The 18,115-nt window shown below is 46.0% G+C and overlaps 1 protein-coding gene across 2 annotated transcripts in view; it reads left to right on the top strand.

Annotated features, from left to right (window-relative positions):
* Positions 1–18,115, top strand: part of C2CD3 (C2 domain containing 3 centriole elongation regulator) — a 93,777-nt gene that overhangs the window by 57,099 nt on the left and 18,563 nt on the right. For both annotated transcript variants that reach the window (XM_073661250.1, XM_073661251.1), the window contains exons 22-28: positions 10,475–10,546; positions 10,799–11,395; positions 11,567–11,893; positions 11,962–12,100; positions 16,422–16,489; positions 17,085–17,290; positions 17,880–17,998. In XM_073661250.1, coding sequence (XP_073517351.1) covers positions 10,475–10,546; positions 10,799–11,395; positions 11,567–11,893; positions 11,962–12,100; positions 16,422–16,489; positions 17,085–17,290; positions 17,880–17,998 — 1,528 coding nt within the window. The remainder of the gene's footprint in view (positions 1–10,474; positions 10,547–10,798; positions 11,396–11,566; positions 11,894–11,961; positions 12,101–16,421; positions 16,490–17,084; positions 17,291–17,879; positions 17,999–18,115) is intronic.

The raw sequence follows: 18,115 nt of genomic DNA on the forward strand, positions 1-18,115 counted from the left end.
TCCTCCTGAGTATAGTATGCTGTATACCGAGTCCCGTGTACTCCTCCTGAGTATAGTATGCTGTATACCGAGTCCCGTGTACTCCTCCTGAGTATAGTATGCTGTATACCGAGTCCCGTGTACTCCTCCTGAGTATAGTATGCTGTATACCGAGTCCCGTGTACTCCTCCTGAGTATAGTATGCTGTATACCGAGTCCCGTGTACTCCTCCTGAGTATAGTATGCTGTATACCGAGTCCCGTGTACTCCTCCTGAGTATAGTATGCTGTATACCGAGTCCCGTGTACTCCTCCTGAGTATAGTATGCTGTATACAGAGTCCCGTGTACTCCTCCTGAGTATAGTATGCTGTATACAGAGTATAGTATGCTGTATACCGAGTCCCGTGTACTCCTCCTGAGTATAGTATGCTGTATACTGAGTTCCGTCTACTCCTCCTGAGTATAGTATGCTGTATACAGAGTCCCGTGTACTCCTCCTGAGTATAGTATGCTGTATACCGAGTCCCATGTACTCCTCCTGAGTATAGTATGCTGTATACCGAGTCCCGTGTACTCCTCCTGAGTATAGTATACCGAGTCCCGTGTACTACTCCTGAGTATAGTATACCGAGTCCCGTGTACTCCTCCTGAGTATAGTATACCGAGTCCCGTGTACTCCTCCTGAGTATAGTATACCGAGTCCCGTGTACTCCTCCTGAGTATAGTATACCGAGTCCCGTGTACTCCTCCTGAGTATAGTATACCGAGTCCCATGTACTCCTCCTGAGTATAGTATGCTGTATACCGAGTCCCGTGTACTCCTCCTGAGTATAGTATGCTGTATACCGAGTCCTGTATGGTCTTCCTGAGTATAGTATGCTGTATACCGAGTCCCGTGTACTCCTCCTGAGTATAGTATGCTGTATACCGAGTCCCATGTACTCCTCCTGAGTATAGTATGCTGTATACCGAGTCCCGTGTACTCCTCCTGAGTATAGTATGCTGTATACCGAGTCCCGTGTACTCCTCCTGAGTATAGTATACAGAGTCCCGTGTACTCCTCCTGAGTATAGTATGCTGTATACCGAGTCCTGTATGGTCTTCCTGAGTATAGTATGCTGTATACCGAGTCCCGTGTACTCCTCCTGAGTATAGTATGCTGTATACCGAGTCCTCTATGGTCTTCCTGAGTATAGTATGCTGTATACCGAGTCCCGTGTACTCCTCCTGAGTATAGTATGCTGTATACCGAGTCCTGTGTACTCCTCCTGAGTATAGTATGCTGTATACAGAGTCCCGTGTACTCCTCCTGAGTATAGTATGCTGTATACCGAGTCCCGTGTACTCCTCCTGAGTATAGTATGCTGTATACAGAGTCCCGTGTACTCCTCCTGAGTATAGTATGCTGTATACCGAGTCCCGTGTACTCCTTCTGAGTATAGTATGCTGTATACCGAGTCCCGTGTACTCCTCCTGAGTATAGTATGCTGTATACCGAGTCCCGTGTACTCCTCCTGAGTATAGTATGCTGTATACCGAGTCCTGTATGGTCTTCCTGAGTATAGTATGCTGTATACCGAGTCCCGTGTACTCCTCCTGAGTATAGTATGCTGTATACCGAGTCCTGTGTACTCCTCCTGAGTATATTATGCTGTATACCGAGTCCCGTGTACTCCTCCTGAGTATAGTATGCTGTATACCGAGTCCTGTGTACTCCTCCTGAGTATAGTATGCTGTATACCGAGTCCCATGTACTCCTCCTGAGTATAGTATGCTGTATACCGAGTCCCGTGTACTCCTCCTGAGTATAGTATGCTGTATACCGAGTCCCGTGTACTCCTCCTGAGTATAGTATGCTGTATACCGAGTCCCGTGTACTCCTCCTGAGTATAGTATGCTGTATACAGAGTCCCGTGTACTCCTCCTGAGTATAGTATGCTGTATACAGAGTCCCGTGTACTCCTCCTGAGTATAGTATGCTGTATACAGAGTCCCGTGTACTCCTCCTGAGTATAGTATGCTGTATACAGAGTCCCGTGTACTCCTCCTGAGTATAGTATGCTGTATACAGAGTCCCGTGTACTCCTCCTGAGTATAGTATGCTGTATACAGAGTCCCGTGTACTCCTCCTGAGTATAGTATGCTGTATACAGAGTATAGTATGCTGTATACCGAGTCCCGTGTACTCCTCCTGAGTATAGTATGCTGTATACTGAGTTCCGTCTACTCCTCCTGAGTATAGTATGCTGTATACAGAGTCCCGTGTACTCCTCCTGAGTATAGTATGCTGTATACCGAGTCCCGTGTACTCCTCCTGAGTATAGTATACCGAGTCCCGTGTACTCCTCCTGAGTATAGTATACCGAGTCCCGTGTACTCCTCCTGAGTATAGTATACCGAGTCCCGTGTACTCCTCCTGAGTATAGTATGCTGTATACCGAGTCCCGTGTACTCCTCCTGAGTATAGTATGCTGTATACCGAGTCCTGTATGGTCTTCCTGAGTATAGTATGCTGTATACCGAGTCCCGTGTACTCCTCCTGAGTATAGTATGCTGTATACCGAGTCCCATGTACTCCTCCTGAGTATAGTATGCTGTATACCGAGTCCCGTGTACTCCTCCTGAGTATAGTATGCTGTATACCGAGTCCCGTGTACTCCTCCTGAGTATAGTATGCTGTATACAGAGTCCCGTGTACTCCTCCTGAGTATAGTATGCTGTATACCGAGTCCCGTGTACTCCTCCTGAGTATAGTATGCTGTATACAGAGTCCCGTGTACTCCTCCTGAGTATAGTATGCTGTATACAGAGTATAGTATGCTGTATACCGAGTCCCGTGTACTCCTCCTGAGTATAGTATACAGAGTCCCGTGTACTCCTCCTGAGTATAGTATGCTGTATACCGAGTCCTGTATGGTCTTCCTGAGTATAGTATGCTGTATACCGAGTCCCGTGTACTCCTCCTGAGTATAGTATGCTGTATACCGAGTCCTCTATGGTCTTCCTGAGTATAGTATGCTGTATACCGAGTCCCGTGTACTCCTCCTGAGTATAGTATGCTGTATACCGAGTCCTGTGTACTCCTCCTGAGTATAGTATGCTGTATACAGAGTCCCGTGTACTCCTCCTGAGTATAGTATGCTGTATACCGAGTCCCGTGTACTCCTCCTGAGTATAGTATGCTGTATACAGAGTCCCGTGTACTCCTCCTGAGTATAGTATGCTGTATACCGAGTCCCGTGTACTCCTCCTGAGTATAGTATGCTGTATACAGAGTCCCGTGTACTCCTCCTGAGTATAGTATGCTGTATACCGAGTCCCGTGTACTCCTCCTGAGTATAGTATGCTGTATACAGAGTCCCGTGTACTCCTCCTGAGTATAGTATGCTGTATACAGAGTATAGTATGCTGTATACCGAGTCCCGTGTACTCCTCCTGAGTATAGTATGCTGTATACTGAGTTCCGTCTACTCCTCCTGAGTATAGTATGCTGTATACAGAGTCCCGTGTACTCCTCCTGAGTATAGTATGCTGTAAACCGAGTCCCATGTACTCCTCCTGAGTATAGTATGCTGTATACAGAGTCCCGTGTACTCCTCCTGAGTATAGTATACCGAGTCCCGTGTACTCCTCCTGAGTATAGTATACCGAGTCCCGTGTACTCCTCCTGAGTATAGTATGCTGTATACCGAGTCCCGTGTACTCCTCCTGAGTATAGTATGCTGTATACCGAGTCCCGTGTACTCCTCCTGAGTATAGTATGCTGTATACCGAGTCCTGTATGGTCTTCCTGAGTATAGTATGCTGTATACCGAGTCCCATGTACTCCTCCTGAGTATAGTATGCTGTATACCGAGTCCCGTGTACTCCTCCTGAGTATAGTATGCTGTATACCGAGTCCCGTGTACTCCTCCTGAGTATAGTATACAGAGTCCCGTGTACTCCTCCTGAGTATAGTATGCTGTATACCGAGTCCTGTATGGTCTTCCTGAGTATAGTATGCTGTATACCGAGTCCCGTGTACTCCTCCTGAGTATAGTATGCTGTATACCGAGTCCTGTATGGTCTTCCTGAGTATAGTATGCTGTATACCGAGTCCCATGTCCTCCTCCTGAGTATAGTATGCTGTATACCGAGTCCCGTGTACTCCTCCTGAGTATAGTATGCTGTATACCGAGTCCCGTGTACTCCTCCTGAGTATAGTATACTGTATACCGAGTCCTGTATGGTCTTCCTGAGTATAGTATGCTGTATACCGAGTCCCGTGTACTCCTCCTGAGTATAGTATGCTGTATACCGAGTCCTGTATGGTCTTCCTGAGTATAGTATGCTGTATACAGAGTCCCGTGTACTCCTCCTGAGTATAGTATGCTGTATACCGAGTCCCATGTACTCCTCCTGAGTATAGTATGCTGTATACCGAGTCCCGTGTACTCCTCCTGAGTATAGTATGCTGTATACCGAGTCCCGTGTACTCCTCCTGAGTATAGTATACTGTATACCGAGTCCCGTGTACTCCTCCTGAGTATAGTATGCTGTATACCGAGTCCCGTGTACTCCTCCTGAGTATAGTATGCTGTATACCGAGTCCCGTGTACTCCTCCTGAGTATAGTATGCTGTATACCGAGTCCCGTGTACTCCTCCTGAGTATAGTATGCTGTATACCGAGACCCGTGTACTCCTCCTGAGTATAGTATGCTGTATACAGAGTCCCGTGTACTCCTCCTGAGTATAGTATGCTGTATACCGAGTCCCGTGTACTCCTCCTGAGTATAGTATGCTGTATACCGAGTCCCGTGTACTCCTCCTGAGTATAGTATGCTGTATACAGAGTCCCGTGTACTCCTCCTGAGTATAGTATGCTGTATACAGAGTATAGTATGCTGTATACCGAGTCCCGTGTACTCCTCCTGAGTATAGTATGCTGTATACTGAGTTCCGTCTACTCCTCCTGAGTATAGTATGCTGTATACCGAGTCCCGTGTACTCCTCCTGAGTATAGTATGCTGTATACAGAGTCCCGTGTACTCCTCCTGAGTATAGTATGCTGTAAACCGAGTCCCATGTACTCCTCCTGAGTATAGTATGCTGTATACAGAGTCCCGTGTACTCCTCCTGAGTATAGTATACCGAGTCCCGTGTACTCCTGAGTATAGTATACCGAGTCCCGTGTACTCCTCCTGAGTATAGTATGCTGTATACCGAGTCCCATGTCCTCCTCCTGAGTATAGTATGCTGTATACCGAGTCCCGTGTACTCCTCCTGAGTATAGTATGCTGTATACCGAGTCCTGTATGGTCTTCCTGAGTATAGTATGCTGTATACCGAGTCCCATGTACTCCTCCTGAGTATAGTATGCTGTATACCGAGTCCCGTGTACTCCTCCTGAGTATAGTATGCTGTATACCGAGTCCCATGTACTCCTCCTGAGTATAGTATACAGAGTCCCGTGTACTCCTCCTGAGTATAGTATGCTGTATACCGAGTCCTGTATGGTCTTCCTGAGTATAGTATGCTGTATACCGAGTCCCGTGTACTCCTCCTGAGTATAGTATGCTGTATACCGAGTCCTGTATGGTCTTCCTGAGTATAGTATGCTGTATACCGAGTCCCATGTCCTCCTCCTGAGTATAGTATGCTGTATACCGAGTCCCGTGTACTCCTCCTGAGTATAGTATGCTGTATACCGAGTCCCGTGTACTCCTCCTGAGTATAGTATGCTGTATACCGAGTCCTGTGTACTCCTCCTGAGTATAGTATGCTGTATACCGAGTCCCGTGTACTCCTCCTGAGTATAGTATACTGTATACCGAGTCCTGTATGGTCTTCCTGAGTATAGTATGCTGTATACCGAGTCCCGTGTACTCCTCCTGAGTATAGTATGCTGTATACCGAGTCCTGTATGGTCTTCCTGAGTATAGTATGCTGTATACAGAGTCCCGTGTACTCCTCCTGAGTATAGTATGCTGTATACCGAGTCCCATGTACTCCTCCTGAGTATAGTATGCTGTATACCGAGTCCCGTGTACTCCTCCTGAGTATAGTATGCTGTATACCGAGTCCCGTGTACTCCTCCTGAGTATAGTATGCTGTATACCGAGTCCTGTGTACTCCTCCTGAGTATAGTATACTGTATACCGAGTCCCGTGTACTCCTCCTGAGTATAGTATGCTGTATACCGAGTCCCGTGTACTCCTCCTGAGTATAGTATGCTGTATACCGAGTCCCGTGTACTCCTCCTGAGTATAGTATGCTGTATACCGAGTCCCGTGTACTCCTCCTGAGTATAGTATGCTGTATACCGAGTCCCGTGTACTCCTCCTGAGTATAGTATGCTGTATACCGAGTCCCATGTACTCCTCCTGAGTATAGTATGCTGTATACTGAGTCCCGTGTACTCCTCCTGAGTATAGTATGCTGTATACAGAGTCCCGTGTACTCCTCCTGAGTATAGTATGCTGTATACAGAGTCCCGTGTACTCCTCCTGAGTATAGTATGCTGTATACCGAGTCCCGTGTACTCCTCCTGAGTATAGTATGCTGTATACCGAGTCCTGTATGGTCTTCCTGAGTATAGTATGCTGTATACCGAGTCCCGTGTACTCCTCCTGAGTATAGTATGCTGTATACCGAGTCCTGTGTACTCCTCCTGAGTATATTATGCTGTATACCGAGTCCCGTGTACTCCTCCTGAGTATAGTATGCTGTATACCGAGTCCTGTGTACTCCTCCTGAGTATATTATGCTGTATACCGAGTCCCGTGTACTCCTCCTGAGTATAGTATGCTGTATACCGAGTCCTGTGTACTCCTGAGTATAGTATGCTGTATACCGAGTCCCGTGTACTCCTCCTGAGTATAGTATGCTGTATACCGAGTCCCGTGTACTCCTCCTGAGTATAGTATGCTGTATACCGAGTCCTGTGTACTCCTCCTGAGTATAGTATGCTGTATACCGAGTCCCGTGTACTCCTCCTGAGTATAGTATGCTGTATACCGAGTCCTGTGTACTCCTCCTGAGTATATTATGCTGTATACCGAGTCCCGTGTACTCCTCCTGAGTATAGTATGCTGTATACCGAGTCCTGTGTACTCCTGAGTATAGTATGCTGTATACCGAGTCCCGTGTACTCCTCCTGAGTATAGTATGCTGTATACCGAGTCCCGTGTACTCCTCCTGAGTATAGTATGCTGTATACCGAGTCCTGTGTACTCCTCCTGAGTATAGTATGCTGTATACCGAGTCCTGTATGGTCTTCCTGAGTATAGTATGCTGTATACAGAGTCCCGTGTACTCCTCCTGAGTATAGTATGCTGTATACCGAGTCCCATGTACTCCTCCTGAGTATAGTATGCTGTATACCGAGTCCCGTGTACTCCTCCTGAGTATAGTATGCTGTATACCGAGTCCCGTGTACTCCTCCTGAGTATAGTATGCTGTATACCGAGTCCTGTGTACTCCTCCTGAGTATAGTATACTGTATACCGAGTCCCGTGTACTCCTCCTGAGTATAGTATGCTGTATACCGAGTCCCGTGTACTCCTCCTGAGTATAGTATGCTGTATACCGAGTCCCGTGTACTCCTCCTGAGTATAGTATGCTGTATACCGAGTCCCGTGTACTCCTCCTGAGTATAGTATGCTGTATACCGAGTCCCGTGTACTCCTCCTGAGTATAGTATGCTGTATACTGAGTCCCGTGTACTCCTCCTGAGTATAGTATGCTGTATACAGAGTCCCGTGTACTCCTCCTGAGTATAGTATGCTGTATACCGAGTCCCGTGTACTCCTCCTGAGTATAGTATGCTGTATACCGAGTCCCGTGTACTCCTCCTGAGTATAGTATGCTGTATACCGAGTCCTGTATGGTCTTCCTGAGTATAGTATGCTGTATACCGAGTCCCGTGTACTCCTCCTGAGTATAGTATGCTGTATACCGAGTCCTGTGTACTCCTCCTGAGTATATTATGCTGTATACCGAGTCCCGTGTACTCCTCCTGAGTATAGTATGCTGTATACCGAGTCCTGTGTACTCCTCCTGAGTATATTATGCTGTATACCGAGTCCCGTGTACTCCTCCTGAGTATAGTATGCTGTATACCGAGTCCTGTGTACTCCTGAGTATAGTATGCTGTATACCGAGTCCCGTGTACTCCTCCTGAGTATAGTATGCTGTATACCGAGTCCCGTGTACTCCTCCTGAGTATAGTATGCTGTATACCGAGTCCTGTGTACTCCTCCTGAGTATAGTATGCTGTATACCGAGTCCCGTGTACTCCTCCTGAGTATAGTATGCTGTATACCGAGTCCTGTGTACTCCTCCTGAGTATAGTATGCTGTATACCGAGTCCCGTGTACTCCTCCTGAGTATAGTATGCTGTATACCGAGTCCCGTGTACTCCTCCTGAGTATAGTATGCTGTATACCGAGTCCCGTGTACTCCTCCTGAGTATAGTATGCTGTATACCGAGTCCTGTATGGTCTTCCTGAGTATAGTATGCTGTATACCGAGTCCCGTGTACTCCTCCTGAGTATAGTATGCTGTATACCGAGTCCTGTGTACTCCTCCTGAGTATATTATGCTGTATACCGAGTCCCGTGTACTCCTCCTGAGTATAGTATGCTGTATACCGAGTACTGTGTACTCCTCCTGAGTATAGTATGCTGTATACCGAGTCCCGTGTACTCCTCCTGAGTATAGTATGCTGTATACCGAGTCCCGTGTACTCCTCCTGAGTATAGTATGCTGTATACCGAGTCCCGTGTACTCCTCCTGAGTATAGTATGCTGTATACCGAGTCCTGTGTACTCCTCCTGAGTATAGTATGCTGTATACCGAGTCCCGTGTACTCCTCCTGAGTATAGTATGCTGCACACCGAGTCCTGTGTACTCCTCCTGAGTATAGTATGCTGTATACCGAGTCCCGTGTACTCCTCCTGAGTATAGTATGCTGTATACCGAGTCCCGTGTACTCCTCCTGAGTATAGTATGCTGTATACCGAGTCCCGTGTACTCCTCCTGAGTATAGTATGCTGTATACCGAGTCCCGTGTACTCCTCCTGAGTATATTATGCTGTATACCGAGTCCTGTGTACTCCTCCTGAGTATAATATGCTGTATACCGAGTCCCGTGTACTCCTCCTGAGTATAGTATGCTGTATACCGAGTCCTGTGTACTCCTCCTGAGTGAGCACAGTCATCTACAACTTTGTAGTGTACCTGTCATATACAGAATACGCTGTCCTGTGTGTATGTGAAGAATTTCACTCTTTCTGGCCATTATATGACTTGTATACAGTATTTTTCACCATATTTCCCCTGTTCATTCTTTATCTCTAATTTTCAGTCATCTATGAGCTAGTGGGTAGAGAATGGCTGCTATGAAATCTCACATACACAGTACACACATACATGAGGTATTCCTGCTGCCCAGAGGAACATGCTCCATAGTAGCTGTATGGAGGACATTGTACTGTAGTACTGAGCAGTGTAGCTGTGAAACAATCTCTAGGAGATACAGCTCTTACTAGAAATCAGCAGTCCTGAGCAGTGTAGCTGTGAAGCCAGCGCTAGGGGGAGATAAAATCCTCGTTAGAAAGCAGCATCATGGAGGAGGTTATGCAGCAGTGTAGCTGTGAAGTCAGCTCTAGTGCCAGATAAAAAAAATAAACTCAAGAGAAAGCAGCAACATGGAGGACAGTATACTGCAGCACTGTGCAGTATAGCCAGGAGTCCAGATATGGTGTGAGAGAACACACTTACTAGAAAGCAGCTGCACCATCTTTCTGCTTCTCCATTCTCTTCCTCTCCATAGACTTCAACAGGCAGCAGTAATCTGATCTCTCAGTGAACTGGTTTTTCAGTCTCTCCTTGAGCAGCATGGATTTTTGTAAAATTTCAGAGATTGATGAGTTCAGGAGGCAATGAGAAGTGGCTCATAAGGGGAGAAAGAAGAAGAATTGTCTGATAAGAGATATTATAGTTTCCTATATTCTTTGGCATTATTTTTAGCATGTTTTTCTTTTCTTTTCCGTGCTTTTCGCCACAAATCTTAGTTCGTTTGTGCGACACAGGAAATTAAATGTCTTTTTTTTTTTTAATATCTTTTAAAAAAAAACTTTTTTTTTTTGTTCTTTTCTTTTTAGCTCTTTTAGGGGACTTGAACCTGTGATTGCAGTACATAGAACACACAGTATTTTGCTAAAACGTGCCTTCAGTGAATACAGACTGTCACGTTGCTGTTCTTCAAGGTCTATGGAGGAGGATAGAGGCAGAGGCAGACGTTCTGCTGGAATCTCAGACTTTAAGGGTTGACAGCAGTGATCGGTCATTGCTGTTAAAGGCACATACTTTGCACTGCAGCTGCGCTCTCTTGTAGAAGAACCAGTTACATGTGTTGCCCGGCTTTGCTCCCTTCGTCGTCATGGCGGGAGGGGTGGCGAATGGCAGAGGATATTGCACATGAAGATATTAATGAACTGTTTTTCTTACAGCTCAGCCGGCGCGCGACCATCTGCTGGGAGCGGTGAGAATCCCGACCAGAGAGCTGCTGACCAAGAGATCAGGTGACTCGGGGTTGAGTATTACTGGGACTATTCCAGTTCTACATCGACAGAGCTCTCTTTATAGACCTAACCCACGGGTTAGGTTTTTTACATCACATTTTGAGCCCCGACACCCAAACGGCGTCTGCACAGTGCTCGTCATTAAAGGGGTCATCCACTACTTGGACAACTCCTTCCCAATTGAAGCGGCATAAGTTCCCATATCAGGATTGACGATCTGGGTGATGACCACCTTACACTCTCTTCTCCTAGGAATTTCCGGCTGGTTCCCAGTAACAGTCTCTGAAGACCCCACACTTCCCAGTGCGGTGGGGGTTCTGGACGCTGTTGTCGGCGGCCTGGAGCTTTCTGTTCGCTTTGCTCATCACACCGACAGAGAACGTGTCCTGGAGGCGGCCCGCGGTCTGGGATGGACGGATGATGAGGGTGGTGATCCGGCTGGTGACGATGAACTGGTCAATATCTCTGTTACTACCCCCAAGATCTGGCTCCCGGTGCACTGCCTCCTGCTGGCCGGCCACAAGCGCCTCCATAAGAGCACCTACTGCTACCTGAGGTACAAGCTGTACGATAAAGACGCCGTCTGCTCGCCGCTGAGAAGGCCGACTGTATCCGAAGACGGCCAGTGGGCCACCGTGGGGTTGGAGCGAACGAGGACTGTGGAGCTGATGAAACATCAACCGCTCGTCTGGTATCTGCGGGAAGAAAAGCTGGAAATCCAGGTCTGGCGCTCCTACGGAAAGGACACCAGCGGGCCGAGACCTCAGGACTCTGACCGTCTGCTCGGGTGCGCCTACGTGGACCTCACCGCCCTGTCAGAAGACACCTCCCGGACCCTCTCTGTCAGTGGTAGGTGAACGACAATTTCTGCCCCCATATGAAATGCAGCAATCTTAACCCTTTAATGTAGAAATCCTGAAAAGCTGTTTGTCAGGACTTGGATATTGTTGACAGGCCATGATTATCTGTCAGGGTCCAATATCGAGGTCCACTTTAATTCTGACTCCTCTAATATTTCAGGTGTGTACCCCATCTTTAAGCACAATGCCCCCAATCTGTGGGGCGCAGCGGTGAGGGTTCACCTGCGCCTGAGCTCTGCCTATCATCCATCATCGAGCGCCCGATGCCCGAGTTCTCCGGAGGACGAGAGCCTTACTGAAGACTACGAGGTGCAAGACGTCTCCCAGGAATATCCTGATCAGAAACCAGACAGTCACAAGAAGTCGGCCCAGAAAGAGCAAAGTGATAAATCCACGAGTCCCGGCGGTGAGACGGTGGCCGCGGAGCCGGAAAACACATTCGCTGTGAATATTCTGGTGGAGCGGGCGATGCATCTCAGCTTAAAAGGTACAGATCAGGTGCAAGGACTGAAATCCAGGAGATGTGATATAGTACTGATCGGTGTGTAATTCCAGGCAGTCCTCTGACCGAGAGAGACGTGGCCGTACCTAGCTGTTCTGTGTCTTTCCCCATCGCCGGTACTACAACCCCTGTAACTACCCCCATCATTGACCGCACAGACTCCCCAACCTGGAACTTCCAGCACCAAGTCAGGTACGTAGCAGAAAACTTTTCACAAGTCGTAGAAATGTGCCAGAAGTTTAGATGAGGCATTACTGACTGACTGGACAAAGAATAAAGACGGACTCCATATCCTCCATCATCCACGTAATACCACAGCAGGGGGCCGCCATGTTTTTTAGTTTAAAGATGAACATTAAGGGCTTATCCAGAACGGGGCCCTGTAATTGTGGGTGCTCTCTCCATTGATTTCCCTGGGAGCTACACATATTGCTGAGCGCTCTTATGCTGGGAATTAACCGGTGAGCGTCACGTAATGTTACCTTCACGTGGAGATCGATGCACATCTATTCAGTGTCTCCATATGGGTGTATAACTCTTTTTTTTTTTTTTTTTACCCAAAGCTTTTGCATTGGGTAAAATGCTGCTGTCCCCCGACCAGGCGATGTGGCCCCTCACTGGACATCGATGCTGTAACCTATGGAATCACATTAGAATCATAGAATCATAGAATGGTAGAGTTGGAAGGGACCTCCTGGGTCATCTGTTCCAACCCCCTGCTCAAAGCAGGATTCACTAAATCATCTCAGACAGATGTCTGTCCAGCCTCTGTTTGAAGACGTCCATTGAAGGGGAACTCACCACCTCTCGTGGCAGCCTGTTCCACTCATTAATCACCCTAACTGTCAAAAAGTTTTTTCTAATATCTAATCTGTGTCTCCTCCCATTTAGTTTCATCCCGTTGCTTCTAGTCTTTCCCTGTGCAAATGAGAATAAAGATGATCCTTCTACAATGTGACAGCCCTTGACATATTTGTAGACAGCTATTAAGTCTCCTCTCAGTCTTCTTTTTTGCAAGCTAAACATTCCCAAATCCTGCAACCGTTCCTCATAGGACATGGTTTGCAGACCAGTCACCATTCTGGTCGCTCTTCTCTGAACTTGCTCCAGTTTGTCTATGTCTTTTTTAAAATGTGGTGCCCAAAACTGTACACAGTATTCCAGATGAGGTCTGACCAAAGAGGAGTAAAGACCGATAATGACTTCACGTGATCTAGACTGTATGCTTCTGTTAATACATCCCAGAATTGTATTTGCCTTTTTTGCTGCTGCATCACACTGTTGACTCATGTTCAGTCTATGATCTATTAGTATACCTAAGTCTTTTTCACATGTACTGTTGCTTAGCTCTATTCCTCCCATTCTGTATATGCTTTTTTCATTTTTATTGCCCAGATGTAGTACTTTGCATTTTTCCCTGTTAAAAACCATTCTGTTGGTTGCTGCCCACTGCTCCAGTTTATTTAGGTCTTTTTGAATCCTCTCTCTCTCTTCTCTAGTATTAGCTATCCCTCCTAGCTTTGTGTCATCAGCAAATTTAATCAGTTTACCCTCAATTCCTTCATCTAAATCATTGATAAAGATGTTGAACAATACAGGTCCCAGGACGGAGCCCTGTGGTACCCCACTTGAGACATTCATCCAGCTGGATGTGAAGCCATTTACAACCACCCTTTGAGTCCGATCACTAAGCCAGTTATGAATCCACCTAACAGTTGACTGGTCCATTGCATACTTGGTCATTTTTTCAATAAGGATGGTGTGAGATACTTTGTCAAATGCTTTGCTGAAGTCAAGATATACTATATCTACAGCATTTCCCTGATCCACCCAGTCAGTGATTCTGTCATAGAAGGAAATTAAGTTAGTCTGACATGACTTGTTAGTTACAAACCCATGCTGACTCTGGTTAATCACTTCATTCTTATCCATGTACTTACATACATGTTGTTTAATAATTTGTTCAAAGATCTTTCCTGGTATAGAAGTCAGACTCACTGGCCTATAGTTCCCTGGGTCCACCTTCTTCCCCTTTTTGAAGATAGGAACAACATTTGCTCTTCTCCAGTCTTCTGGGACTTCTCCTGTTCTCCAAGAATTTTCAAAGATTATGGAGAGTGGTTCTAAAATTTCTTCTACGATCTCCTTCAGTACTCTGGGGTGTAATTCATCTGGACCTGGAGACTTGAACTCATTTATGTTAGCTAAATATTCCCTCACAATCTTTCTGTTTACAGATAACTTGGATTCCTCTATTCCTTTAAAAGGACAGTGAAGATCAGTTGATGTTACATTTTCTTTCTGAGAGAAAACAGATGCAAAATAGGAATTAAAAAGTTCGGCCTTCTCAACATCCTCTCTTACCATTTCTCCATTTTCATCCTGTAAAAATCCTATAGCATCTTTGACTTTTCTTTTACTTTTGACATACCCCCAAAATCCTTTTTTATTGCTTTTGACATCTCTTGCAAGCCTTAATTCATTGTCAGCTTTAGCTAACCTGATACGTGCCCTGCAGGATCTGCAGACTGCATTATAATCTTCTTTAGATATGCCTCCCTCTTTCCATTTAATAAACATTTCTTTCTTTCTTTTTAGCATGTGTTTAAGTTCTGTGTTCATCCATCCTGGTTTCCTTAAATGCTTCCCATTCTTCCTACTTTTCGGGATTGTTAACGATTGTGCTTTGAGAATCTCATTTTTAAAAATTTCCCATCCTTCCTGGACATTTTTGTCCTTAAGGACATCCAGCCATTGGATCCCTCCTATTCTCTTTCTGAGTCTCTTAAAATCTGCCTTTCTAAAATCTAACCTTGAAGTCTGAGTCTTCACATGTCTTCCTCCTCTAGTTATCCAAAATTCTATAATAGCATGATCGCTGCCTCCTAGGGTCCCAGCCACCTTTACCTCCTCAACCATTTCCTCCCTATTTATAAGGATTAGATCCAAAGTAGCAGATCCCCTTGTTTTCTCCCCTACCTTTTGGAAGATAAAGTTGTCAGCAAGAGAGGATAAGAATTTGCTTGACCTGTTAGTTTTACTTGAGAGAGATTCCCAACAAATGTCTGGATAGTTGAAATCTCCCATGACCACTACGTCATATTTTTTGGAGAACTTGGTCATTTGATACATAAAGAGTTCATCCATATCTTCAGCTTGCCCAGGTGGCCTGTAGTAAATGCCTACAATGGTGTCCTTTCCGTTGTTCTCTCCTTGTATTCTTACCCAAACAGTTTCCACAGAACTCCCAGTCTCTGAAGCTTCAATCTCTGTGCAGATATTCGCTTTTCTAACATACAATGCGACACCTCCTCCTCGTTTATCAAGTCTGCTTCTTGCAAATAAGTTGTATCCTTTTAGCCTTTTATTCCAATCATGTGTATCGTCCCACCAAGTTTCAGTGATTCCAATGACATCATATTCCTTTTCCTGCATTAGTAGTTCCAATTCTCCTTGTTTGTTGCCCATGCTTTGTGCATTTGTATAAAAACATTTTAGTTTGTGATTGGTTTCTCTTCCTCCCATATTTTTATTATTTAGATTGTTTTGTCTTTGTTCTTCCTTTCCACTTCCAGTAGCAGAGATCTCAATAGTATTTGTCAGCTGTATGGCTTTTTCTGGCCTTTTGCTTCCCTTCCCACATTGTTCTAGTTTAAAGCTCTCCTGATGAGTGTAGCAAGGCGACTTCCAAATACATGTTTTCCAGTCTTCGTAAGGTGCACCCCATCTCTAGCAAGTAGTCCATCGTATAGGTAATTCATTCCGTGATCCAGAAATCCAAATCCTTGTTGACGGCACCATCGACGTAGCCAGTTGTTCACCTGTAGAATCTTATTCCACCTCATTGTTCCATGGCCATCCACTGGGAGGATGGATGAGAAGACCACCTGCGCTCCCAATTCTTTCACTTTCTTGCCTAAGTCTTCAAAGTCACTGCAGATGGTTTCCAGGTCCTTTCTTGCGGTGTCATTTGTCCCCACATGTATTAGCAGGAATGGGTAGTGATCTGTAGGTCTGAAGAGTCTTGATATCCTGTCAGACACATCTTTAATTTTTGCTCCTGGAAGACAGCACATTTCTCTTGAGGTTATGTCTGGTCTGCAGATAGCGGCCTCTGTTCCTCTTAACAGGGAATCCCCCATGACCACCACTCTCCGTTTTTTCTTCACAACATTCTTCTTTCTCCATCCAGGAGGATTCTGAGGGCTTACAAGGTTATTCATTGCTGGCAAAGTCTTATTTTGCTGTATTTCTTCATTTAGACATTTATGCAAAAGTCCCATTGATTCGAAATGGGGTTTGCAAAAATCTGTGCACCTGCTGCAGAAGCTCCGACATTCACGTGGATAGAATAGAAAAGTCTGCTAGGTATCTGACGTGTTCCTACACTCGACCGACCTGAAGATTAGCCCATAAGGGACCATCTCCAGGAATGACAAGAACCCTGTGCTCTGACTTGTACTCGCTGATTGGTGATGCAGAAGATATCATTTTTTTTACTTATTTTTTGTAGGTTGAATAACGAGCTTCTCCTCGACCCTCAACAGACCTTAGTGTTCAAGGTGTGGCACAAAGCAGCCGGTAAGTTACTGATGACGAAGCAAGAGCGGATAAACCTACGTCAGGTTGTCCTGAGGTTTTATCTCCGCTCCGTTATTAAACATCTCATTTTATTAATTGGGTAAAATTGCAAAGTTGCTTGTTGCTTTTTTTTTTCTTTTTTACAAGCAATTTTTTGGTCAATTTTATCCAATTAATAAGTTGCTTGTTAAAAAAAAAAAAAAAAAAAACTTTGCAATTTACTTCTTATTAAAAATTCTCTCCGTTCTCTAGAATGGATGGATTCTGCACATTGTGTTGTGCACCACTTATTGCCTCGGTTACCGGCCTCTGCTGCTGTGTCAGAGTAGCCGGTGTCCCGGTGCTTCCATCTTGCTGATCGCTTGCAAGTAACCTCTCATTGCGTGCACATTCACACCAGAGGGTGGACCTGACATTCGGCCCTGACATTCATGCCTTTTCCACACCCGGCCAGCTGACCCCCCTCCTTCCCCTCTTCAGCGCAGCGCAGTGCAGATTATCCTCGCTCTGCCCGCTCCTCTGCAGCGTGACATGGAGAAAGTGAAGGTACGGCTCCAATCTTTACAGTATCAATCCTTTCTCTGATTTCTCTCAGAAGTGGAACGAGTCCTGGGCTTCGCCTCTGTGGATCTCTCTCCTTTACTCTCCGGCTTTCAGTCCGTGTGCGGATGGTACAATATCGGTGATTTCACTGGTCATTGCCAAGGTCAAATCAAAGTGTCCATCACTCCTCTGGAAAGCATCTCGCATCTGAAGGAGGAGAGACGGCTGAGGAGTGAGGCAGCACCCAGACGTCCGGAGGTGCGTAGTGTCTGTGTTTAGCTCATCCCTATAAAGGGTTACTAAGAAAGTAGAAGGAGATACCCTGTACATGAGAATGTATAGAGCAGGGGTCGGCTGTGCGGATATGCAGTACCCGGGTACAAACCCATACTGACAGGCGAACTTCCTCTGCCCGCACTCGAATCCCAGCGTCCTAGGAGCCGCTGATGGGTACAAGGCCCAACGACGTCGTGTGCTGCTAGTGATCTACATGGTCGGCACAGTGGCTCAGTGGTTAGCACTGCAGCCTTGCAGCGCTGGGGTCCTGGGTTGAAATCCCACCAAGGACATCTGCAAGAAGTTTGTATGTTCTCTCTGTGTTTGCTTGGGTTTCCTCCGGGTTCTCCGGTTTCCTCCCACACTCCAAAGACTGATTGGGGCTCACAATCTACATTCCCTATGGGACAGTGGCCCGTAAAGTCTGTAAATTGTCTGAATTGTAAATCTCCGCGGAATATGTTGGCGCTATACAAATAAAAATGTTATTATTTTTATTGTCGCAGAGGGGTAACGTACACCCCTGGAATAGTTCAGCTTTACTTAATATCATCTCATTTTTGTTTTCCAGGTCTTGTCACATCCGTCTTCCCTCTATCACTCCAGTCCCGCTCTGTTTGGTCCGGTCACCACGTACCCCGCGCCCCCTCCTGCAGACATCGCCGACGTGCCGTGCCAAGACAGAAAAAGGTGAGACGACGGTGCCATCACATACACCTCTGGAGAAGTAAGAAATAAAGCGCCCTGACAACACGAGCTGGATGTATTCAGTATGATGTGCTTCAGTGGTTTCTACATACTCCATTT

Source organism: Phyllobates terribilis, unplaced genomic scaffold (assembly GCF_046119375.1).
Source record: "Phyllobates terribilis strain yellow unplaced genomic scaffold, ASM4611937v1 Scaffold_2__4_contigs__length_985480577, whole genome shotgun sequence".
Classification (NCBI taxonomy): domain Eukaryota; kingdom Metazoa; phylum Chordata; class Amphibia; order Anura; family Dendrobatidae; genus Phyllobates; species Phyllobates terribilis.